Raw genomic sequence first — 27,991 nt, 5'->3', positions numbered from 1 at the left:
ATTATATGCATTTTAAGATAATTTAGTATGCAAAAGTGCCAATTATTTGTTTCTTCTGGCAGCAAATACTAATAATAATCACTATCAGCATATTGATACTATTTAACACTCTTCACTACAACGCTTACAGTAGTAACAACAGGGAGAGGTATCATGCATGATGATAAGCAAAAGCTTGAGAACAAAGAAATGTTATCAATAATTGGTGATTCCCACCCCATTTTTTTTGTGGTAAAAAATACTTATTACTTAAGCATTGATATTGTATGGAAATGTATAATAACAGGAAATAAAATCATATTCATTTACTTATCTTAGCTCTATAAATGATGGATTTTATTATTATTATTATTATTATTATTATTATTAATATTATTATTTTGATATTTACCACATTCACAAATTTATAAATATGGTAATATTAAATATAACTAAATGTAATAGCTGGAAATTAAATATAACTAAATATAATAGCTGGAAATTAAATAGTCTTCATGCTTAATTTAACTAAGGGCATTTATAGCATGAAATTATTTCTTGTATATTTGCAATTTGAAATTGTTTAAAAATTATTTGCAGTTTCTAAAAAAGATCTTGGAGTAATTTGGTCTGGAAATATGTGGAAGCTTGTGCTTTTCATAAGCTTGCAAATTGTTCATGCTTGCAAGAAGCGTAGGAAAATTATCAGAAATGATGCCAGGCTTGTGTAAGCCTGCAAAAGGTAACGAATATTCATTGGCAAGCTTAATTTGATGATACAAGCTTGCTGCAACATTGTGAGCAACTAACAACAAGGATTCATTTTGGTTTTGGATCATTAAAAAATGTGTTGCTAATGAACATCAGAGATGGTTTCAACAATCTGCAGGAAAAAAGAAGCTCCTTCAAGAGACTCTTGTTTCACTTTGATGTACTTGCTTCAGTTATTCATTATTCAACTTCCTTAATTATAGTTTTCAGAACATTAATTTGAAAGTTAGTGGACCAGTGTTCCACATTATTCATTTCTTAGTCTGCTGAATTTTCACAGTTGTGTTCCTCTTTGAATTAAGTTATTGGCAGGAGAATCAAAGTCTTATTGGCATAGTTCTGGTTTGTTTATTGATTTTTATGAGAGAAAATTTTGATAAGTACTGTGAAAGGAATACTATAATTCAGTTTCAGCATTATAGGTTCTAAGTACATGTGTTTAATATTGCAATATTTTCAGGCTCACCTTCTTGGGGTCTTTGAGAATGTGAATGAAGTGGATTTTCATGAAAAGGACTATGACAGAATTCTTTCAGTTATCTCAAAGGAAGGAGAAAAGATTGTGGTATGTTGACTCAGAGCATAAAGCAACAAAGTTTTTTAAAATAGTTTCTTGAGATTTCTTTTCCTTAGGTAGATTCATTGTAGAGGACATATAGTATTACCCTTGTCCATCTATCAAAGTAAAATCTGATATAGAATTTGTTTCCACTCATTAACTGTTTAACAAATGTATGGAGCTCAGTTTGCATCAAAATCAAATTGACATTTTAATGTTTTCTGACAATGGTTTAGTGTAATAGCATCTTTCTGACCTGTTAACTTTGCCTTTTAATTTCTGCTCTGCAATGTTACAAGGAGTTGACGCAGTGAAACCAAATTTAATTTAACTTAAGAAGACCTTGGTCAGGTTTGATTTTCACTGTTTTCACCACAGTTTATGCACATCTTACGAATTAAACCTTTACATTCAATTTGCATCATATTGGCATGGGTACATAGTCTGTGGTAAGATTTTAAAAATTTTGAATGATGTATTTACAGTTAGCTCAATCTGAATTCCAGAGTGTGGTGGAAGAATGTCTAAGAATAAACATTTTAATAATTTAACAGCTAGGGATGTGACATTCACATACTTTGCAAAATGCCATGGTATCAGATTCAAAGAGGCCGAAAATGAATAGCATAGGTTTTAATGGATCCATACTAATTTTTATATCCTGAGAAACATTAAAATAACAAAATTCTAGAGTTAAAAAGTAATTTTCTATCCCTGAAATTATTTTGGTCTACATAAATTTGTGATCTCTCCTATAGAATAGATAAAATAGTATCATTATACGTGTTGCATGAAATATGCATTGTAAAATATCTTTCTCTGTTCTTGATGGAAATCAGTTCAATAAGAGATAAAGCAGTGAATTAAGTTTTTTAATGACCATATCAACTTACATTTCTTGGCATAATAATAATAATAATGAGGACTTTGTATAGTGCCTAATCTTTAGAAGCTCTAAGCGCTTTACAACATTAGACAACACCTATAACATAAGAAACATATATAATGATATGATTACAACAACAAAAAAACCCACCATGAAACATAAAAAACATGCTGAAAATATTTAGGGTAGGAAACATTATTAGGTCTTTAAGTTTGTTCTTGCAGTCGAAATATGTGATATTTAAGAGCATTCTTGAATAGGATTACTGTGTCTTTGTGTCTAAGTTCAGTGGGCAATTCATTCCACATTGCTGGGCCCTGGTATGCAAAAGAACATTGTCAATATGACTTCGTTTTCATAGTGGGAATAATGAGTATACGATTGTCAGAAGAGGTGCATAAGTATCTTGCTGGTGTGTTAACATGGGTGAGGTCGGATAGGTATGTTGGACTGGAGTCCATCACTGAAACGTAGCACAGAGAATAAATTATGTGTTTGATTCTGGATTGAATGGATAGCCAGTGTAGGGTACAGAGCAGCGGGGAGGTGTGCTCTGAACGTGGTACTCTAAGTATGATCCGAGCAGTGTGTTTTGAACATTTTGAAGTTTCTGGGGAGATATTGAGATGAACCAGACAGAATTGAGTTACTATAGTCCAGTCTTGAAAGTACTAATGAAAATACAAGTATTTTAGTGGCATCAACGGAAAGATATTTGTGAATGGAGCTGGTGTGTCTCAGCTCAAGATATGCATCCTTGCATATGTTCATGACATGTTGGTGCAATGTGAGAGTTGTGCCCAGAGTAACACCTAGGTTTTGTACTGACTGTGTGAATTTAATGTTGCTGTTGCTGATATTTATTGTTTGAGAGGATGTGAATGAGAAAGTCTTTGTGTTGTAATCAGAATGGCCTCAAGTTTTATCATCATTTATCTACAGCTTGTTACATGTCTTCCATGATTTCACATCAGAAATGCACCTCTCTACACCTTGGATGGTAGCATCAATTTCAGTTGGGTGGCTAGATTTGTATATTTGGGTGTCATCAGCGTACAGATAGTGAGACACTGGATGATGGTCTATGACACATGAGAGCGGCTGAGTGTGTAGAATGAAGAAAACAGGTCCAAGAACAGACCCCTGTGGAACACCACAACATAGATCAACTGGGCTGGAGTGTATTCCATTTGCAGATACAATTTGTGTCCTGTTGACCATGTTGAACTTGAACCACAGTAAGGCTGTATCATGAATACCAAATACCTGCTGGAGATGGTGAAGTAATGTATCATGGTCTGTTGGGTCAAATGCTGCAGATAAATCAAGGAGGGTGAGGACTGTAATCATTCCACTATCCAAAGCATAGAGAATGTCATTAACTGCTTTTTAAAGAGTAGTTTCAGTCCTGTGGCAAGGGCGATATGCAGATTGTATATTGCTAAAAAGACTGTTTGAATTCAGATGAGATACAAGCTGGGATAGAATAACCTTTTCTAAGATTTTTTATATGAATGGGTGTTTAGAATCTAGGTGGTAGTTCTTCAAATAGTTATGGTCTAGTGTTAGTTTCTTCAGCAGAGGCTTTACAATGGCAGTTTTGAAAAATGATGGGAATTCCCCAGATGAGAGAGAGGTATTAATAACATCAGTTAGTGAAGGCAATGCTGGATCTAAGCACTCAAGCAGCAGTGATGTTGGAATTGGATCAAGTTCACATGACTTCGGTGCACTCTTCATCAGGATTGTACGTACAAAATCCATAGCGACAGGTTCGAATGTTGCTAATGGTTGCCGCTGAAATTCTGTATCCCAAGTATATGGTGATGACGAGTCAGTTGTAATTGTGATGTCACGCTTATCTCTAATGGTTTGTACTTTGTCACTGAAGAAATTTGCAAACAGGTCCGGAAGGTGGACTGGAGAGAACATAGTTGGAAGTGGTGTAGATTTGTTCCTTGACATTAGCTTGTTAGTAATCTCGAAGAGCTCATTGCAGCTGGAACTTTCCATGATCTTAGTACTATATTGGGCTGATTTCGCTGCATGGACTATATTTGTGAAATTCTTCTTAGCGGCTTCATAGATTTGCTTATGAATAGTGAGTCTGGTGGAAAGTCAAAGCCTCTTAGCTTTATGGCAGTCTCTTTTAACAGTGAGAAGGTGGTCCCTAACACTGCTATACCATGGCGAACGCTTTTGAATTGATACTCTGCACTTGTTAGCTGGGGCATGTTTGTCGAGCAATGAACGTCGGCAGTTATCGAGTTGTTCTGCTGTAGGAGGTAAGCAAATTGTTAGGTTTGCTTGGATGTCATGCATTAGTTTGGTTCTGTTTATCATGTTGAGGCTTCTCTTAGTAGCAGATAAAGGTGGAGGGTTAGGGACTGATACGTCAAGATGGCATGTAAGGCAGAGGTGATCTGATGGAAGTACATGGGATACCATTGAGGACCATAGAATGTTATCATCAGGTCTATGAAGAAACCAGTCTAAAATGTGACCACATTTTTGGGTGGGTTGGTTTACTGACTGTTCGAGGTTGAAAACATTAATGGAATCAAGAAGTTTTTATGTGTTTGGGTTTCTGGGACAGTCAAAGTGAAAGTTGAAATCTCCAAGAATAATCAGGTTGCCACCTATCGAATTTCCATACTCCAGGAGATTTGGAAACTGCTCCAAAAAGAGAGATTCAGCTTGTTTTTTCTGCTAGGAGGAGGATGGTTTAGGCAGAAAAGATGGACTGACCTTTGCTCTAATGTGAGTGTGGTTTGGATTAGTTCAAATGATGTGTGGTAGAAATTGAAAGTTGTATGGTTAAGATGTTTGATCATGGAGTTTTTTGTGATGACAACAATTCCACCTCCGCGAGAGTGGTGGGAGAATGATTTGATGGAGTCACCAGTGGATGTTAGATCCGCACACATGGGCTCATCGCCTGATGTTTTTAGCCATGTTTCTGTCAGGAAAAAGACGTCGGTATTCTGGTCATTGATAAAATTAACTATTTATGTGGGCTTTTCCAGTGGTCATAATGATTGGGCGTTGAATAATGCAATACCCAGAGGCATCTCTTGGATAGTTGACACAAAGGTTGATGATTTAATAGGGATTTGAATTAAGTTATCTAAACTATCAGTCAAATTTTTAAATTGTTGAGCTGGAAAGGGCATAAGGGAGATAACTGGAATTCTTCCAGTTTTTCTCCGGCCAGCCTTGAAACGTTTCTTTTTTAGCTTCTGTTTACATTTAAGTAATGATGAATGTAGTATCAGTTCATTTAGTCTAGAGCACAATGTAGTATGGAGAGCCAAGAAGTGGTCATTTAAAGCAATTATTGAGGGTCCATCATAGCATAAATGGGTTGACTATGATGATGCCAAGTAATTTTTTCATTTTCAGACTGTTGCATATCCATTCCTTATATTATTATTTTGAAATAATTTTTCTCAGCTTTTGTTCTTGTTCTATTACTTATAATCATGGCTTTTGATTTGGCTGTATTTATGTTCATACCATTGTGCATACACCAGTTATTTCTTTTTACCAAATTTTGATTTTATTTAGTTCTAATCTCATGGCCTATTGACCCAATGTTATTTAATGTGGTGTCGTATGCAGATATGTTGATGGTGAATAACCCAGTGTGGTATCTTAAATCATTGATGTACAGCAGAAAGAGTAATGGCCCAAGAACGTATCTTTGTGGAACACCTGAGTTTATCAGTTCATTATCTCAAAGTTTGTTTAAAATAGAAACTTATACTTGTCTGCCTTTAAGATAGGTTTGAAACCTAGTTAAGCTTTCATAGCAGGATTTTGTGAAGTTCAGAATTCTTTGTAAGGTCAAGAAACACTGTACCTACAAGGTTAGGGGCCATCCATTTAGTATGTATACAAAAATCTGGCAAAGCTTGACCTGTCCCTGTACGCATGCATACTTTTTTTAATACCCCCTGCATATGTATGCTTAATGCACCACTGCCCCCCAAATTCTTCAGAATGGGCTATATTTAATCCATGCAGAAACTATCAAGGAGTAATAATAACGTGTTTAATAAAACAGTCCACCAACACTGAATGTTTGGGTACATCAAAGAAATAAGCTGCATAACTTTAAAAAGTTTGTCTAGTGTTTGCTAAAATTCAAATGCCAACTAGCCCAGTCAAGCAGGTTACATATTAGACAAATTATTTTTCATGTCCCTCCAAACCCCCTTTCCTATGCAGACAAACATTATCAGTAGACCACCCCATGTACAAGCATATGCATTTGGGTTAAACCTCCTCTCCCTCCATGCATATGTACTAAATTGATGACCCCTTACCATTCATCCACCATTCTATAGTTCTTTAAATATTTGTTATTTTTATTATTATTATTATTATTATTATAAATATCTAAAATTCTATTAGACACCTGAAGAATACTTAAATGTTATTAAAATATTTTTGATTTCATAAAATCGATAATTTTGGGGGATTACATTTTATGTGATAATTTGTGGCTTTTTATTGTTATAACAAGAGGTGCAGGACTTCAGTCTGAGCCCATGAAGGTCTCTTGATCCAGATTAAAAAAACAGGTGAAAAAAGGCAGCAAAAATAATGAAAAGAGAAAGATGCCTGTGGGAGGATGTTTTGTCGTGCAATTTTTATCATATACTGATTGTGCATAAACCATGTGCTGTGCAAATTAAAGGTACAATTTAGCAATGATGAAAGTATTTTGACTTTTATGATCTTTTGTATAAATATGGAAAAGTGTCTTATGTAGAAAAAGGACATTTTGAAGAAGAGGAAAAGTCTCATTCAAATGATTACCTTATTTTAAGATGATCCAGTTAAAACAACCAATTTATCAGGAATAAATATACTTTAGTAGCTACATTCTTCTGCATATTGAATACAGATCTCACATCTGGGGGGACTAATATTGAAAAATTTGACAATCTTAAAACTGCAGCTAGAATGATACTAAATGTTTAAATTAAAACTTCCTCTTTTGCTGTGTTTAAAAATGTAGGCTTGCACAGTGTCAGTCAAAGAATTAATTACAATACTGGTGTGATTGTTTATGAAATTATGAACAGTTTTACTGCTGAGTATTTGACCTCTTTTAAAACCTATTGCAAACACACATCTTAATGGTCTATCAAATGAAAACTAATTAACACATCTATCTTGACTGATTACTTACAACTATTACACACAGAGACAAACACATTTTCTTTTGTGCTGCACCTTTTCTGTGGAACTCATTACTGTTTGTTAATGATAATTATTCTGAGAACATCTTTATTGAAAACTGTTTTTAGACTAGGTTAACTCATTTTAAAATGATAAAGACTTTATTTATTTATAGAAGGTTACTCATTTAGTTACAGAACTAATCTATTGTAAGGCTTTCTAGCTGTTATATATAATATGTAATTAACTCATTTGGCCCCAATCCTGCCTGTAGGCGTGATAAGGCTGTACCCTATTTCCGAGCTATGCAGCAACAAGGTCATTTAACATACACCAACATGGGTGGTATTACAAAAAGGCAGACAGATATAGATCTAAAATGATACCAAATAATCTGGAAGTTCTAGTTGCACTACAAAATACAGAGGGAAAAACCTCATTTTTTGGACCCATTTTTTTTTTCCACCCAAAATTTGCTTGCAGTCACAATGCGATTTTGTGTCTGGATTTTATACCTTTTGGCCACATATCTAAGGCAGACTGGTCTGAACTGTACACAGACTGGTGTACCTTTGCAAAAACTAGGATAAGGTGGGCATTTGGAATAAAGAGCGGTCTCGATACGAAAATGATGAGTCCATTAAGCAAAAAAATTCAAAGAACTCCAACTTTTACCCTTCAGCTCGTACGCAAGCAAAATAACCAATGGAAAATGATGTTTATAATACAACTAGGTATTAGTCTGATGGAAAATATGCTGAAAGCCGATGTATTACGATATATTCAGAAATAGCCTCCCAAATGTCTTTCCTACACACATTTCAGGCAAAAACTACAAAAACCTCTGGGGCCGAATGAGTTAAGGGATTCTAAAAAATCAGATTGTCTAGCTTATTTATCAGTTCATTTCATTTGTGTGCTTTGTTTGTCTCAATCAAATTTGAACAACTTAATTTTGATTGGATGTGGCAGTTTGCCACCACATCCAAAGAAATTCATAGACCTGAAGCACAGAAATATCAACTTGATATACCAGGGTGTAGATAGGATTATTATATCAGAACCTTGGCTAGCTAAGGTACTTGATATAATGTAAGTTTTACTTCTAACTGACCATAAATTTGTAGACATTGAATAATATTGATATTAATATTACATCAGATTAATTGTATTTATTATATTGCATGACATGTATGATTTTATGAGAGATATCACTTAATGTAGCAAGATTTTTCTGTGTGTTAATATGTCTGTGGGTGCATTTGTGAAGCATATGTATATGTTTTGAAGAATATGTGTGTCATAATGCAGGAAATAAAACTTAGTTGTTGTGGGTTTTTTGTTTGTTTTTCTTCTCATTTTTGAAATATTTTGTATTATTTCAATATATTGGATTTATTTAAGATGGAAGTTTTGTTGCTTTTATTTTTGTTGTAAATATGTTGAGGCAGACATATAAGATTAGTTAAATTCCAAAAGTATATAGTCTTATTGAATATGTCATAAAAAATATATATATAAATATATACATAAGAAACAAATTAATAGTACTTGTATTAGGAAGCTTTTACTGTCTTTTAATAAAGTTTGTCTGTTACAGGACTATGTGTGAAAGCTTGGAGGTTATAGAGTACACCATGCTTGACTGATTACTAAACCTTTTTTTTCGAAACATGAATCTAAATTCACCTTTATTTGCAGCTGGAGCAGTGTGTGATGGCCCGAGGCAATGTAGAGGTATGGCTTGGGGACCTGATGAAGGAACAACAGAGATCGCTTCATGGAGTAATAAGGGATGGTTTTAGAGCCATCTGCAGCCCGGAGTTTCAGCTGCTTAATTTCCTCAATAATTTTCCAGCACAGGTAGGCAGGGGTATTTATTAATCTGCTGATCAGTCTATTTGGTTGATGGTTATTTTCAGAATTAGATCAAGAAATTTATCATTATTTCATATAATTCATTTTCCCCAGGGCAGTATTTTCTGTTCCATTTGTTTAAGGAATAAAAAGTCTCCCAATATACTTAAAATAATATTAGAATCACAGCTAAATATTTGTTGTCTTATTGGCTAGTTTGTAGTTACCATGGTTTGCACCATTTTGATAAACCTTTAAATTTGATATCTAGTCTTGAACAAATGTTGACAAGGAGAAAAAGTGGAAAAAACTTTTAAAACGTTCTTTAATTTACTTTGACAACATGTTAAAATCCTTGAATTTTGTTATTATTTTGCCTATTACTGTTTAGGATTTCATTTTACCTATGTAATTTATTTTGGCTGAAAACAGTACTAATGATGATCATATTGATGTTCGATTTTCACCAAAAGACTTATGTCTAGTTGATCCTAAATGAAAATGGTGTTGCTTAGACATTGTAGAGTATTGGTCCCATTTTGAAATTGTAGTTGAACCTTTCTGCACTTTTACTATAATGTCCTTTGAAATAGAGCATAAAACAGTCAAACCCACTTATCTCAATTACATTGGTGGTATCAAAAAATCATCAACACAACCGGGGTCCTGAGATAACAGTGTTTAGTTGATAAATCTACTGCAGAACAAATGATTACGCATCTGAAGTACCAAAAATGAGGAGTTTTTTTTCTAAGTACAAATGGCATTTCTAATGCACAATAAAAATAATAATTCAGTCATTCCTGCTTGGAACAGTTATCAACAATTTCATGGGCGTTATGGATTTTTCTTTTACAATGCATTTGGTGCTTTTATTTACTTTTGTTCAAAACAAATTAATAACTAATGTGGGGGTGTTTGGGGGGGCAGCTTAGTTTGGAATTTTGCGGGTTTCTAGTTATAGATTATTGTGAGTCACACGCACTAGCATTGCTGAAGTTATAGGCTTATACTCACACCAAGCATGGAAACACTTTAACTATACTGAATTTGTTGTAAATATATTGTGTAAAACAAATTAGGTATTTGTAACTACAATTAATGATGTTAGCCTGATAATTTTATGAGCTATAGATGAAATTCACAGTGCTGTGTGGGATGAACTATAATGTCTTGGTGATGACATGCGATAATGTCCATTTTGAATGCAGCTTTTGTAAAGGTCAGAAATGCATTCATTCAATTTCCTTACTCAAAAGTATTGTTTAGAAGATAATTTTCTCCACTCTATGCATGTAATAAGCCATGCATTGATGAGATTGGTTGATTATTATTTGTACCGGTAAAATTTGGACTTGTACCGACTTTTTCCATCCTTGCTGGTACAAGGTACCGGTAATAGCTGAAACACCGGATCATTTCTTGTAAAATATCTCTGAGATGGAGGTTAAAAATTGCATTTTATTGAATTAAGCTGGTCCACTTGTTACTTCAGATTGAAACTTATGCCTGACATAATAGGGTTTATCAACTTATTAGGGTTCGAGATAAGTGTGGAAAAATTAGCATGACAGTTTGAGTTAAGTGGGTTTGACTGTAGTATCTTTACAGCTTCATTTTAAAGGTCATTTAGTTAACTGTTAACTTTTGTTATTTCACCTCTGCAGGTAGGGACCAAATTTCATAGAGTTTTCTTGTTTCTAACAGAATTTAGTTTGATTTCAGGTTGGGTTGCTTGGGATACAAATGATCTGGACCAAAGATGCTGAGGAAGCTCTAACACAAGCACGCATGGACAAGAAGATAATGACAGCAACCAACCAGAAGTTCCTTGACATGCTGAATAGCCTGATAGAGCAAACCACCCATGATCTCACCAAAGTAGAGAGAGTGAAGTTTGAGACTCTTGTAACTATTCATGTGCACCAGAGAGACATATTTGATGACCTGGTAAGCCAGATTCAAGTTGCTGTTAGCAAAGTCATAATCTAGAGGGACTGTTCAGATGTACTTTGAAGGACTAAGATAATATGCCTTTTATGCATGCATGATGAAATGGATGTTTTGATTGCAGAGTGATGTAAATTTGGCTTACAAATATATTTGTAGGAAGCAGTTTCATTACCAAAGCATCCCTGCCCATAAAATAAGTTCCATACCTTCCCTTCATTCAGCTTAACTTGTGCAGAACAAAATTGTAGTCATACTTTGACCAAGTACTGCTGTAGAAATCATCTCACAAGCATTGCATTCTTCCAGTGCTCACATTTTTGTCTGCATCTGCTTCACAACAATGAAACTGACATAGTTATGCCCTACATCTTTAGTATATTTATTCTCCTATTTCTTTGTCTCAAAACGCCAGAGCAATCTGTCCCATCATGCATCTGGCACTACCATTGACCCACTTCTAGCTAGTTTTACACATATGTTGTGATGGTATTTACTTCACAATGTGTGCCACCATTTATTTGAGGAAGCATTGTAACTCTATATCATGTGTACAACTGCAGATAGTTGATTCACCACCTGCTGTAAGTTTCATCTTCTTACTTAGTCAAACCCAAGCCCACAAAAGATCAAATATCCGTATTAAATATGTGAAAAGGCTGCTACTTGGAAGCAGCTAGCAGTATCCTGTGATAATTGCTCCCTTTGATACCATGCATTACATATACATATGTCTTTATCAGGCCCTTAGAAATAATAATGCCTCATGGATGTGCTGTTCCTGTGGAATGCCAAGTAATATTTTTGCCTCTTCCAGTGTTTATACAGGTACAGTGTGACCCTGCTATAGCATGCTCCGTTATAACACAACTTTGGATACAATACAGTCACGGTGTGGCTCCCAAAATTTCATACACATGTATTTTTCTTCTTGTGCATATGCATAATACAAGACGATCGTGGCTTGGCTCCTGAAATTTTATATGTATTTTTCTCGTACACGAAAACATTTTTTTCTTCTTAAAAATACGAAAAATAACACATAAAAGTTTATTCTGGGATCACTTAGGTCTTCACCAATGTCGCCGACTTGGATTGTTTTTCCTTATTGGCTGCAAAACATACCATATGGCAATTTTTTTTTATTGGCAACATTGTTGGCTGTTTAAACGTTTATATATATAACAATTGGTTTGGAGTGCAGAAATTCAGAGGCCCCATGAAAGGAAGCTGCAAACTGGATATAAAATGCACTGAAATTTATCTATTGTTACATAAACAAATTCTTTGTCCATATTGACAAACCATCTAAACAGTGCATAGTTATATTATAATCCACCTATCTTGACATCTAGCATTAGTTCTCTATGTTGTGAAACATCTGCTTTTTTGTTGTTGACATTTCTGGTAACGGAGATCAACCGGATGAGGCATTGTCTGGTAATCTATCTTTCATCAGATTTTCGCTAGTAATTAATATATTTACAAAGACTGACATTTTTGTATGTGGATGGTAAGTAAAATTCCTCTTCTTTTTACTCAAAATTAAATCTTTCAGAACACTCACATTTTTGTAATAATCCCTGTAATCAGAACACCTGCATCTTTATCATCCGTTGATTGTTTGTTAATTTTCAGACGCATGCGTGGAAGGCAGCATCACACTGCTGCCACAATTGGAAAAAAAATAGAGACATCTTACTTGTTGGTTTATTCAATAGGCTTGGAGGGACAGTAACTAGGATAGTCCAAACGACAATTCCATTTTAAAAATGTACCCAGACACAATAGTTTGCTGAAATTTCAAAGGAAACAGATAACCTTTGAAGCATTGATTGCTATGAAAACATACTCAGCAAATGGAAAACATACCAGTCTCAATCAAGCAATACAATTATTTGATGTTGCTGCCACAATAAGAAATGGGCATTTGTGTGGTTCTCCAAAGCTGTCCTTTAGCGGTGACTTCAATAGTGCATGCACCCTTCATCAAAGATAGTTGACTACAGTCTTTCAATAACAACAAAGAACTTTTTTTCAAAGGAAGTCACTACCAAACTTAAATAAAAGTGATGGAATCTGATAGATTTCTGCATTTTCCAATGTGACTGGAACATGTTAACTGTGTTGGGAAAGTTTCCTTTTTGTAGGGAAAAAGTGTATGCTTACGAACGCTACCAACGGTGGCTTAAAACACAAACAAACTTTTATCGACTTGGAACATACTGAAAAGTAAATGTGCTTCATCATTCGTTATGTGATTGTGTCATGTTTTTCCACTGAATTCAGACCACTATGACCTGTTACAAAATTATTGAATATTTTAAAGCTGTGTGTGCATATTTTCGATGGAATCACTTGTATTATGGATTCTGTGTATATGATGAGGTTTGCAGGTGAGTACACGGTGTTGATGCTCTATTCATGCTATACATTAGACATTTATATATAAACAGGATTCAAGTATATGTACCAATTCGTGGTTCTCTAACTACAGGTGTATTTCTCATTTAATATGCATCAATTTAAGATGGTAACTGTGTCAATGAAGCACTTATTTTACCGCCCGCATTTATTACCTGCACCCCACCTGTCTTCAGCTAACTGTCCTGGTTGCTTATAACATGGTTCAGTCTATAATGTGGTCAGGTTCGATGGCTCCCAACTACTGTGTTACAGCTGGGTCACACTGTACTAACAACCCATAATTACACCTTGACCAGGAATATCCTTATTTGACTTATCTGTTCAACATGACTTTGCAGGAGTAATGCAGCACAAAACACACAAGGCTGCTTCAAATAAATGTTGAACAATTGCTTCAGAATATCTTATATTAATATAAAAATTGTTGTAGCCAAGAAAACCAGCTTCTGTAACTTTCTGCAAACCGGCAGAGCCAGTATTATTTTAACATGCTAGACCTGTTTCAGACAAAGAATTCATGGCAGTGAAGTACTTTCTCCTGATGCAATGTGCCCATACAAAATTTTCCATATGGACTGGATATGGAATCCATATGTACTTTTACAGAAATATCCATTTTTTATTCTATAGCTGAACCACTCTTATGGATATAAGTGTATCCATATGGAACTGTTGTGGAATATTCCTTGCATATTCTTATGGAAATTCTCATGGAATTTGCAAATTAGTCCATGAGATCTGTAGATTGTCCATATGGAATAAAATTAAAATTCCATATGGAATTTAGCAGTAATCTGTATGGAATTTGTGAATAGTTAGTATGGAATTTGGAAATATACCATATGGAATTTGTAAATGGTCCATATGGAATTTGTAAATACTTCATATGGAATTTGGTAATAGACCATCCCGTATGAAACTTTCCAGGCGGACTTAAGACAGGTTACAGATGGGTTTTTTATGCACTTTCTGCCTAAACCATAAAAAAAATCTGCTTCAGATTTCTATTAAACTGCCTGATGATTCTTAGACATTATTTTAAATCAGTGATAAATATTCACAGTAATTTTTAAAGTGGATCATAAATTTTATTTTGACAGACATCAAATAAATTTAGGTTTTGCTTGTCTTCATTTTTTTTCTTGCATAGAAACCAAATCAATCATGGCATCACTTAGGTCTTTTTCATTTCACTGAAAGTTTGGTAATATTTCACAAATATTTCAACCAAAACTTTCATTGAAATTGTGGTGAGATCTCACTAAAATTTCACTGAAATGTTTGTAAGGTTTCACAAAGATTTTGGTCAAAACTTATGTTTTGGCAAGATCTTTAACATTTCATTACAAGTTTTATGAGAGTTTACTAAAACTTTAATGAGATTTCACAAAATTTTTGATCCTTACATAGTATTTTACAGAAGTTTCAGTAGTTTTTCAGACATTTCAAAAGGTTTCAAATAAATAATGGATGTTAATTAAACATGACTTTATTAACCAAGGTCATACATGAAAGAAATTGTATAGATTTTGTAATTATATGACATCCAGAGCAAGAGATATGGGAGTTAATAATAATAAAAATAATAATAATAATAATAATAAAGACTTTATTTAGAGAAGATAACTTGATTCATTATGAAACTAATCTACCTTCAGGCCTGCTATCTGTTATGTACAATACATACAGTATATACAACATGATGTGACGAATCTGGCTTGACACTAAATAATTAAGTGATTTTAAAATCAAAGTATCAATCCTGGAACATATATGTATCTGTGAACACATTATATATATATATATATATATATATATATATATATATATATATATATATATATATTATCCTGCATTGAAAAATTCAACTGTGAAAATGATTCAGAATTAGAGACAAAAGCTCTATTTGAGACGTTGATTATGAAAAAGAAAATTGCTAGGAGCCTGCCTTATGACAATGTTGTACTGCAGACTTGATTTTTTATTAATGTACAAACTATGACGCTGTTGTGGTCACTTGAATTAGTCATTATTCCATAAGCAGCCATGACAACTGTTTATCATTATGTAATTGCCCTTATTTTACAATGAATTCTAATAACACCTTGAATATTTGATAATATCCACAATAATACCACTCATGATATTGAAGGAAGATTCTACTTGTGGGTCAGGAAAACTCCACAAAGATATGAGTATCTTTGATAGACATGAGTATCTAGCAACAGTTCCCACAAGTGATCGATATGTTGTCCCTCCATAAATTATGGAAGTTAATCAGTTTGGAGTTATATAACTGCAAAATCATCCTGGTTCAATTCCTTGTCCTATTTAGCACATAAGCTGCTACTGTAAATCTCTTTGTGGCACAAAAAGAAAACTGCTTGTCTTGGCATTCAGTTTTCATACAGATTGACGAATTACATTCCCATAGACTTTGCATTCAAGCTGTTCACATTGCCACACATTTTTCAAATGGTTTTTCAAACTATTATCTCACCTGAAAATTTGAATCGCCATGTTTAGCAAGCATGTTCATTCCCATCAGGTTCCGTTACTTGATAATTCATTGGGCAAGTACAAAATTTTGACCAATCAGAAAGCTCTTTACACTGATCATCTGTTAAATAATAAACAAAACAAATACTTATTAGATAGCTTGTTGCGGAATGGGACTGGATAGAGCATTATTTCTTTTTAAAGTTTCGGAGACGATATTAGAAAAGGTCAATATTGAGAAAAATCAGATTGAGGTCAGGAGAAAAGAGAAATTCTATTTGAATGCAGAAAACAAGAAAACTTGTTTGAGGACACTTAAATCCAATTAAAGTTAAACAAAAATCCAACTACAAAAAAAAATTGATAAAGAAGCATAACAAGGAAAGATGTGGAAAAAAGTTATTGTGCCCAAAATGAACAATAAAACTACAGCTATCAGAAACAGGAAATATAAATGTTGCTGAAAATCATTCATATTGTACAAGAAACGAAAAATAAATTTTATTATATATTATTTATATTTTTTATTAAGATATCAGTGATATTACGGTCACAAAATATCACTATATTTTCAGAATTTTTGACAAACTCTCTGTGAAATTTCTATCACGAAATTTCATTGATATTTTTAGACATTTTGGTAAAATCTCCCCAAATACTATAATTTTAGTGATAAAAGGACATTTGAGTGAATGGCAAAAAATGTTCACTGTGATTCTGCTGAAAATTTCAGCCACATTTTCACTAGGTTATGATTTTTGTTGGGCATATTTTCATAGGAAGCACCCAAAAAAACTGTTTTTCATGTTAACATCAGATCAAGTCCAAATTTTCTAAGTCCAAAGATTTATCTATGCTTGTACTACCAGGTATTATTATTATAATCATGTTTACATTTTCTCTACTTTTTTGGTCAGATCTTTGTTTTTAAACATCTGTGAAAATAAATTAAAGAAAACTGACATAAAAGTGTTTCTTCAAATTTATATGAGTATATTCATCCTTCCGTCAGCTATGCTGACATATACATGTACTCTAACTCCCACCAATATTTCTATTTGAATCAGATAGTAATAGGTTATTAATTCTTCAGAGGGTATTTTCCGTGATACTATAACACACGAGCCTGCTTTCCATATGGAAATGTGCTTATGGATTAAAGTTGCAACTTTATTCCAAGTGGAATTTTCACTTGCTGTGAAGTACTTATGGAATTGATATGGAATAAATTGTCTGATTCCATAAGTTTTTCAGTCCATGTCTCTTTCATACGGATTACTGAAGTATTCTATATGGAATGCATGAGAAATTTCTGTATGGGTATCATTGTTACTGATTCTCTGGAAAATCCTGTGTCGGTAAATCCATTTTGTTGCTGCCCGGCAGTTAGGATTTGTAGGTCTCCAAATAACAACATGAACAACTTGTTCATCAGCACATATGTTAAATGGATAGTATACAATTTATGCCATCAATTTATTTTAAAGACTGTTCTTTTAATATTTGGTGACCTGAACCTACCAGAAATATCATGGTCCATGAATACAGCAGTTGCTAGTACCTAAAAAGTATAAATGAGTCCTACCTATCTTTACATCTTAAATCAACTCTTATTTGAGAACCACTGTTAACTGATATATGTGATCATGAAGCCATTCTGATAGCCTTGAATATTTCCATTCAGTGTCATAAACTGGTAAAGTGCATTGTCTGTATATAGTCCTTTACCTCATGCAAGCCTCTTTGGACCCCTCTACACCATTCGCATAAAAGTGCATTTTGACGCCTCTTCTCCAGCCGCATGTCTGCTGTAAACATCGGCTATTTTAAGCCGGTTTTTGTAGTGCTACCTTCAGGGAAAAACCCCTTTTAGATACTACATTCATTTCTGCGAATGACAATTATGTTAGATCACGTGGTCACTGTTTATGCACTGGTTGATATCTGCTATTTAAAGTAACTGGGTGGTAATCTCCACTCTCCAAAATGGTGGTCACGGATTTCATTCAGTACTTAAGAAGTTTTCACGATTAGAACTATGAAAGATTTAATAACTTAGGTAAAGGCTCTGATATTGATGTAGGCAGCAGTTAGTTTTTAGGAGTGCAGGAGTGTCAGATGGACTGCCATTTCATGCAGTAGTCATTGAGGAATACTGTATGAATCAATGGCTTTTCTACAGTTTATATCCTTGAGAAGTTTGGTAACACATCTTGAGGTTACTGTGATAAAAACTACATCAGTTGTTGAGTTATTTCCATGATCTGGCATGTTGTTTGTGTTTTCCCTGGTCAGCAATGAGGCAAGCTGCTTATTCAGGTTATCTGCCTTGGTGGCTCTATCACTAAATATGAAGCCATCTCTGTTTAAAGGTGAGACTCCACAGCACTCATTCTGCATTTGATAAAACTCAAGAACTTTTACAACTGGAATCTTTTGCTGCCAATAATGTAATTACTATATTTTTCATGCACTCACCTGCATTTTTCAAGCATCTTCCTATTTAGAGATTTGTAGCTGTTCCAGATTGCATTGGCTCTGGTACAATGGGCAGGTTATAACTACTCACCTTTGTTTCTCCTCACTCATCATATAATGCCTCTAGAGATCCATTGGTTAATTTATTTTCTGGGACGTGCTTCTAGTACAAACAGGGGATTTCAAAATGTCAGTGCAACAAATTTAAAGTTGCACCATTAAAGCTCATGAGAATACATAGGCTGCAGATCAAATGGTTTTCAGGTTGGCTTTCTTCTATCCCTTTACCTCATAGAGCATAGTTACAAAGTGCAGAGTGCTATAAATAGAACACCTATTACCTATTCGACCCCATACGCATAGGCCTGCCTGTGAACTGTTAAGCAATGTAGTGTATGTTACGTTTAACAGCAATTTTAACCATTTTGCACTTTTGGTGCACATGTATTATGTACGGAAAAATTTAAGAGTAAAGTCTGATCATTATAGCTGTGTAATTATTTTCCATGGAAGAATTTTTTATGTGCTTGAATATCTTGAGAGAACTCATTCACCGTCAAGTCAGTGAAGCTGCGTGATCAACTGTACCTGCCATTTCTCATACTCTAAATTTACAAGTTTTTCGTCTGCTTCTACATTACTAAGTCATCTGAATTTGATAATTTATAAAAACTAATTGCTGCCTACATCAATATCAGAGCCTTTACCTAAGTTATTGAAGCTTTCATAGTTGTGATTCTAATCGTGAAAAGTACTGAACAAAATCTGTGACCTCCATTTTGGAGAGTGGAGAATACGACCCAGTTACTTTAAATAGCAGATTTCGACCAGAGCATTAACAATGACCACGTGATCTGACGTAATGGTCATTCACAGAAATGAATGTAGGATCTAAAGGGGGTTTTCTCCCAAAGGTGGTGCTACGAAAACCCACTAAAAATGGCTGATGTTTACAGCAGGCATCAAAAGCCGCATGTATGCAAATCAGGTAGAGGTGTCCAAAGGCGCTTGTATGAGAATGGAGTAGAGACATCCAAAGGCGTTTGCATGAGGTAAAGGGTTAAATATGGCTGCCTTGCATCCAAATGAACCATGTTCAAACCAAACTATGAGCAGTTTATAATTTCTTAACTTGTGTGTGTGTGTGTGTTTTACTTTGAATTGGGAAGGAAAAATATGTTACTACTAAATGTTTTCTATCCTGCATATGCACAGAACATGGTAGAACATCAATGGTTAACCACTGACAATGTCACAATGGATACAATAAGAGATCTGCTACTTAATCTGTTCAATATGTCTAGCCAATATGTTTGAGCATAGAATAAAACAGAAACTTTGCTAGCTTTAAATGAATAAATGATACATTTCATCTCCTAGGTGAAACACTTAAGTATTATTCACTCATTTTTTCATTAATGTACCCTCACCTATAAATATCCTTGCCAGAAAGGTTGATTCCAACCTTGCTTTCCTGAATTAAAGAGCAGTATGTGTCCGCCAAAGGTCAAAAGTCAAGCCTATCCAATCTTAGAATATACCTCATTAGTCTGGGACCCTTATACTGTCGAAAACATTGAGGCTATTAAGAGAGTATAGAGAAGAGATGCTAGGTTGACCTTTCTCTAACTATTTCATTGCAGTGTTATTATATTCAAATACTGTAATCTTTGTCCACTTTTGGTTATGTATGCTATGTAAAACTCAACTTTTGTTTGTGGTGTTAGGGCTGCAGAAAGAGATACAAGAGCCCAATAAGAGCCATTTTAATGTCTGTCTAGCACACTTGTAACTAGCATAGTTTAGCAAACCTTGTACATGCCATTTTGTTTAGTGAATTGCATATTAATTGCGATGTTTATCCACAAAATTCATACCTATATGACCTGTGACAAAATTATTGAATATTTTAAATCTCTGTGTGTGCATATTTTCGATGGAATTACTTGTATTATGGATTCAATGTATGTGACGAGATTTGCGAGTGAGTACACGGTGTTCATACTCTATTCATGCTATACATTAGACATGTATATATACATGTATATATAAACAGTATACATGTATATGTACCAATCTGTGGTTCTCTAAATAAAGTAAAATATTATATATGCCTTCTCTGTTTTCGCCACAGGTGTATTACCCGTTTAATATGCATCAATTTAAGATGGTAGCTGTGCCAATGAAGCATGTATTTTACCACCCAGATTTATTACCTACCACACACCTCCAACACTGCCACCACCCCCACCCAAAATATTTTTGGGGTACATGCATCATTTTCTTCAGCTAATTAACCTTGTTGCTTATAACACAGTTCGGTGTGTAACACGGTTGGGTTATATGGCTGCCAACTACCGTGTTATAGTGGGGTCACACTGTGCAAACATATTGGAGTAAGAAATAGTGCATGCAAGGTATCTGGATGGTGGAAAATGAAAATCTCTGATGTAACAAAATATACATTATCAAGCCTATGCATACATCTAATCAAATCTTGAAAAGTGATTTAGTTTTTAGGTGGGACAGCGAATTTTCTGAAACCACAAGAGGATGAAAAACCCTGAATTTTCTCCATCCTGTCGTGAATATCCATCTCCAAATTTTGATTTTCCAGAGTGAAAACATTTACAAGGCACCCATTACTGCTAGCACTCTCTGTCTGTTTTGGGCACAGCCTGTGTGCGTATATGAGCAAGCTTATTACTAGCTTCCCCTGAGTCAATGGTTCATTCTAGGACTTGGGGTCATCCTCCACCAGTTATACTGGCCACCTAGCTTAACCTATTGTTTGCTGAAAAATGGTGTTAAATACAGAAAACAACAATAACTGATAGCTCTTGTTTATACTATGAATGTGAAGTACAAATCTCATCTTTTTAATGTATTATCCTTATGGGAGTATTTTAGTTTGCAAGCTCTTGGCCGCCACAATAGTTGATTGAGTGATTAGATCTTTATCTTGTAATACATGGTTGTGACATGTTTGCTTCAGAAGACATTGTATATAATTTTTTGGAATTGTTTATTAAAAAAAGAAAGATAACATAATGCAAAAAGGTAGACTTTACATAGTAATATACAATTTATTAAGTTGATACTGGTTGAATCTTGTACAGTACATTATATTTGTTTCTCTAATTTGTTTCAAATTCATTTCAGACAAAAATGCACATCAAGTCTCCCACAGACTTTGAATGGTTAAAGCAAGCCAGGTTCTACTTTAAGGAGGATGTTGATGTGTGTATAGTGCAGATAACAGATGTAGACTTCATCTACCAGAATGAGTTCTTGGGTTGTACAGACAGATTGGTCATCACCCCTCTCACTGACAGGTAGAGATGTCATCCTTTGAATATATAGAAATTAACAAAAATCATCCTCTTATGTGCTTTTTTGTGTGCATTGCAACCATCTAATTATTCTCCATTTGCATTCCACCCTCTAAAATGCAAATGAGTGGTCCCTTTCTTGAGAGTCTCTGTTACAGAAACAAACACAACCATAACAATTTAAAGAACTACCGCTAAATAAGCTACAGATTACTGATGATAAAACTGAAGCCATTCATAGCACAACACAAAGACTTTCTCATTCACATCCCTTACCTCAAACAATAAATATCAGCAACATCAACATTAAATTCACATAGTCAGTATGAAACCTAGGTGTTACTCTCAACAGTACTCTCACATTGCACCAGCATGTCATAAACATATGCAAGGTTGCCTGTCTTGAGATGAGACGCATCGGCTCCATTTGTAGATTACTTTCAGTTGATGTCACTAAAACACTTGTGTGTTCATTAGTACATTCAAGACTGGAATATTATAACTCAGTTCTGCCTGGTTTGTCTTGATATCTACTCCAGAAACTTCAAAAAGTTAAAAACACAGCTGCTTCGATCATCCTTAAAGTACGAAGATCAGAGCACACACCCCCCCACTGCTCTGTACCCTACAGTGGCTATCTATTTGATCCAGAATCAAACACAAAATTTGTTCTCTGTTCAGACCTCCCAACTCTTAAGATTTTGCCATAAGTGTTATGAAAATTACCCTTAAAATACAGACTTATGGCATATTAGCAAAAACTAAGGAAAAATGATTCTTGCTCAAAAATCCGGATAATTTGTTTGTCATTGTTTTTTTTATATATGTTTCATCTTATAATTAATAAAGATAGTCTGGGAAGCAGACGAACTTTGCAGCAGCACCCCCGATACTTTAAACTGCACTTACTCTCACATTGCACCAGCATGTCATAAGCATATGCAAGGTTGCTACCAGCAAGATACTTGCACTCCTCCTCCTCTTTCAATTGTGTACTAATTATTCCCATTATGATAACAAAGTCATATGGACAATTATGTTCTTTTGCATACCACAGTCCAGCAATATGAAATGAATTGCCCACTGAACTTAGACACAAAGACAGTGATCTCATTCAAGAGTGCTCTTAAAACTCACCTATATCGACTGCAAGAAAAGCTTAAAGACCTAATAATGTTTCCTACCTTAAATATTTTTTTGTTCTAATCATATTAGTAAATGTTTTTTTAAAAATGTTTTAGGTATTGTCTAATGTTGTAAAGCACTTAGAGCTTCTAAAGATATAGGCGCTATTCAATGTCCTCATTATTATTATTATTATTAGTAGTAGTAGTAGTAGTAGTAGTGGTGGTGGTGGTAAGAAATAAATGGATTTTGTCCAATAACTTAAGTACAAGGTTGCATTTCTTGACTAAAGATCTAGTAAATGAAGGCATATTTGTAAAAATTCTCCAGTCAGCCATACCCTACCAGTGCTAACAAAGCGAACTATTAAACATAGGCTGTTGTATAATGTGCCATTCACAGTACATCTGTTGCTTTTATGTCCCCCATTAGATACACCATCCCACTGTTAAGGTGATCTTTCTTTGGGTGGCCTTGTGAGATGGGAGCTGCTATAATGGCAGATGGTGGCAGAAACCTTATGATTTTGCTGTAAGTCTTACGGAAATTGCCCTTCAAATACGGACTTAAGACATAAAACAAAACCTGCTGAAAAATTATCATTGCTGAAAAAATCCAGATAATTGGTTTTCCTTGTTGATTTGTATCCAGGTTTAATGAGAATTGGTGAAATTAGTCAAGGAATCCGACTAACTTTACTGCAGCACCCCAGACGCTTTAAGCTGCACCTCGTTGTTCATGCTACTTATCTGCATGATTAAACTGTTGATTATATAAATTTTTTTAAATGGCTTCCTGCTACTGATGCATGTTTAAGACAAAAGGGAAAATAAACCTCTTGAACATTATTAATAATCAACACTGAAAAATAAATAGGAATATTCAGATTCTTGTGAACAAAAGTTGGATGGGACACAATATGTTTATTGACATCACAACACCAATTTGATTGTGTCTTGTATGTCAAGTTGTGAGATAGCAACAAGCCATAGAGGTGCACTGGGTTTGGAACTAAAGTTTGTGGAACTGTACCATTGGTAAATAAAGTCTACATGCATTTAAAAAAATCAGTTTAACATAATGTTTCTTGTTATTGCATGTTACGAATACCAAACTTTTTATTATGTTTTCCAGCTTTACAGTAGCAGTTTATGATATTTTGTTACACCTTACTGAAAACTGGTAAATCTTACAGGGAAGAAAAACTGCCTTACTGAGATGGACTCATCAACATTGGCAGGTCTTTAATGGAAAGCCATTGGGACTATCTGTTTATTTAAAGCAAGGGACTTTGTTACACTATTTTGAGCCATGTTTATAGTTGCTTTTTGATAATATTTTTTTTGTTGCCAATAGCTACATTTCATTTCTGAAAAAAGTTTTGGTCTTCATGGGTACAAGAGGTTTGGACTAATCCCATTGTTTGGCACAGAAGAGAAATGTAAACTTTGTACTTTATTTTAATAATAAAGGGGAAACTTACAGTTGTTAGAGTGAACATTGTAGGCATTGTGTTTAATGCAGAAACATTTATTTCCATGGTAGAGCTTGAAAAAGGTGGTAAAAAAGTCAGCTAAAACTATTATAACATACGTTCTCTCAATCCATAATGAATATAGATCATACAAAGGTGTACTTTATAATTTAAATACAATCATTGTTATTGCCACATTTTGTTGCTTAATTAAAACAATATTTATAGCAAAAGGTTCAGTCAGTGGCAAAGCGTTTTTTGCAGTTATTTAATATTATGTGTCATACCTAATGATTAAAGTACTTCAGGTATTTCAAGAAATGACAGCATGACACAATATGTGCACATTTCCATAACATGACATGTAATGTGAAAAACATGATTTTCAGTAATTTTAGCAATAAAAATTATGTGTGATGTTATGGTAGGTATGCAGGTGGTGATATTGGACATTGCTATATAAGTCTACTTAATATTTTATTTTTGTAAGTGCTTTAAATGTATTAAAGAAATGTGTTAATTTGTTTCTTTTTTTTAATAGTGAATTTGAATTTCCAGATCTTTATATGTATGAAAAGATAACTTGTTCCAAGTTGGGCCTCTTGTGATTTCAAAACACATTTTTAGAGTTACCAAGCTCCACCCTTCAAAACTGTCTGGGAAAATGGCAGGTATGTGTGTGCTCACATGCCCATCACTTTTTCTTCAGATTATATAACTAAATAAGGTAGTGGGAAGAAGGTCTTTGTCTTCCTATATTTTGTCATTTACAACTGCTTTGATCTTGTTCTGTCTCTTGCATTCCGGGTACCTCGAATCCTCTGCTTTGAGTAAGGTTTAATTGATAATGCTTTGTGATGCTGTAAACTGGAGATAGCCTGTTGAAATTATTGTTTTGCCAGACATAATAAAGCCAGTTATTGTAATGGTTGTCATATTTTGTCTTATGCCTGTTGCTGTTGTAGATGCTACATTACCCTGGCTCAGGCCCTGGGTATGTCCATGGGTGGTGCTCCAGCTGGTCCTGCAGGAACTGGCAAGACAGAAACCACAAAAGATATGGGCAAAGCTTTAGGAAAATATGTGGTTGTTTTTAACTGCTCAGATCAGATGGACTTTAGAGGACTTGGCAGAATCTACAAAGGTAATCTACTCTGTTGCTGTGTAGCAGTTCACATGTGAAGTATATGAAAATCCGATTATGAGATTAGTCGTTTTGTAATTGCAAAACTTACATTGAGGAGATAAAAAATTTGTTCATCTTTTAGTGCCTTGTAACAGTGATCAAAAGCATGTGACTATTTCCAGGCTTTTCAAGCAGTCTTCCTAAAAGTATGTAAAACATCGTGTCTCCTACCAGAGACACCATATCTTCCATTTTTTATATGTTAAGTCAGGTGTATTATGTTAAAGTGATTTATATAGAAACTGCTGGAGAGATTTTCATGAAACTTTAATTCAGTTTATATTCAGATTAGATAGCATATCATGTACAAAATCTATCTCCTAGCCTCCAGATCTAAGTAATAACAAATACACACAAGTCTTGGGAATGTTTGTAGGCACAGAAATGTTCTTATTACTAAGTTAATTTTTCTATAATCCACCAAGGAACTACTTTAATTTTTCTATAGTCCATGAAGGAACTGCCATTTTCAATAACAACAAAACAACAATGAGCAGCACAATAATAATGTTAAAGCCATTGTTATTACTTTGGGTGGTGGGTGATGCTACTGCTGATTTAAGTTGTTTTAAAAAAAATTGAAAATGGATACAGCAAAATCTGTTATAAGCGACCACCTGCTGAACGTGACCAGTGACTGCAGTGTCTTGGCAAAGTGTGCATCTCGACATTGCTATAAATGACTGCATCACAAAACTGAGGACAAACTCCACCAATCTTTATTTAAATTAAATCCCTGTAAAACAACAGCTTATACCATTAAGAAAAAGAGGCTTGCTACTGATATATGAATTTTTGTATTTGCATAATATCCTTATAGTGTTTTGTAGTTTTTATTGTAAATCAGACTAACGTACATATAGATTATTCCTGCACTTAGCCTGGTTCCTGGCTTTATTGTAACTAGCATCCATATGTATGTGTAGGACCCAGTATCCCTATGACTGACTGTATCACAAGAACATAGACAACATTTGTACCAATGACCACTAGATTAGTTATGATATACTATAATAGTAATGATTGTTCTGATCAAAATCAAACAAAAAAAGAATAAAAAAAATAAAATTCTAGCTACCGGTGATAGATGTTATATTCCAAAAACCAGGCTAATGTACATGTTGCGAATTGCCATTGTGGTGCTGAAATTGACGTGGTTGCCACATATATCATTTGTCCTAAGAGTTAATCCATATTGCCTTGTGGGTGAATAAGGTCTTTGCCTATTAAACCAGCAAGATAAAATCGTTTCCAGGACTCAGTTGACAGTGTTAAAGACTTGTGATGTTTGTTGCTTTTTTCCCCCTAATATTATAGTGATTACATCCCAATCACCAAGCTGGCATCTATTCAGTTTTGTGCAACCAGGTTACACACTTTGTGTATAGAGTTAATCCGTGTATGTCTTCTTTGAATTAAGCCAACCTGTTTCTGGTTGAGATAACTGAGTGTTTCATTTTATTTCATTCATTGTTAGATATGCAATGCACATGTAAGATTTTTAATATTTTCCCAAAGCCCAGTCAAAACTCTTTACAATCAATGTATATTACAACTGGGCACTAATAATGTTAACACGTAGAACCTTAATAACAGTGGACAAACCTCCAACTAAAAAGAGTCAAATTTTAACACTGGAGAAAATAATTATTGTAACTGAAAGAAGTGAAAAAGAGCAGACCTCTTGTAAAATAGCGATTCGAATATCCGTAAAACAAATTTAATATGTTATAAAGGAAAAGGAGTAAATCAGAAACAATTTCATATGCTAATACATGTACATTTCATCTTCAGATGTAAATGTGATTTCATATTTAATGATAGAAGTATATCTTATTGCTATATAATTTTGTTTTCAGATAAATGCATACAATATTTTAGTAAGAACTATTAACAAAGAATAAAATGTATGTACAATGATTGTGGTTATTTTTCATTAAATTATTCTGAATCTGGACTTTGGAAATTGGTCATTTTGTGCAAACCTGTTCGTACATTTGTGATAAGCGGTAATCTCTCATTGAAGTCCAGGATTTCACTCCATATGTAAAACACTAAAACATTTTATTTTGTTTGTTGGAATAGAATATAAATGTGCTTCATTTTTAAAGGCAAAATGTCAAAATGCATTTATAATCAGGAAAAGATAAGCCATCTTTTAAATGAACAAGGCCCAACAAATTTAAACTAAATTCAGAAATCCTTGACATGAAATTTGACTGGTTTATGATAAAAGTTGTGTACATTATCACATATTTAGACATTTTCTAGTAAAATG

The 27,991-nt window shown here is 34.2% G+C and overlaps 1 protein-coding gene across 1 annotated transcript in view; it reads left to right on the top strand.

The window, feature by feature from the left end:
- The window catches only part of LOC149776300 (dynein axonemal heavy chain 8-like), a 565,538-nt gene that overhangs the window by 253,994 nt on the left and 283,553 nt on the right, over window positions 1-27,991 (top strand). The window contains exons 37-41 of the mRNA XM_089942774.1: window positions 1,211-1,315; window positions 9,087-9,248; window positions 10,968-11,192; window positions 21,759-21,931; window positions 25,493-25,671. Of these exons, the coding sequence (XP_089798900.1) occupies window positions 1,211-1,315; window positions 9,087-9,248; window positions 10,968-11,192; window positions 21,759-21,931; window positions 25,493-25,671 (844 nt within the window). The remainder of the gene's footprint in view (window positions 1-1,210; window positions 1,316-9,086; window positions 9,249-10,967; window positions 11,193-21,758; window positions 21,932-25,492; window positions 25,672-27,991) is intronic.

This window comes from Sinohyriopsis cumingii, chromosome 18, assembly GCF_028554795.1.
Source record: "Sinohyriopsis cumingii isolate HCF-2022 chromosome 18, ASM2855479v2, whole genome shotgun sequence".
NCBI classification, from domain to species: domain Eukaryota; kingdom Metazoa; phylum Mollusca; class Bivalvia; order Unionida; family Unionidae; genus Sinohyriopsis; species Sinohyriopsis cumingii.
Note: the sequence above shows the minus strand (reverse complement) of the source record. Positions and strands in the feature narration are given on the sequence as shown.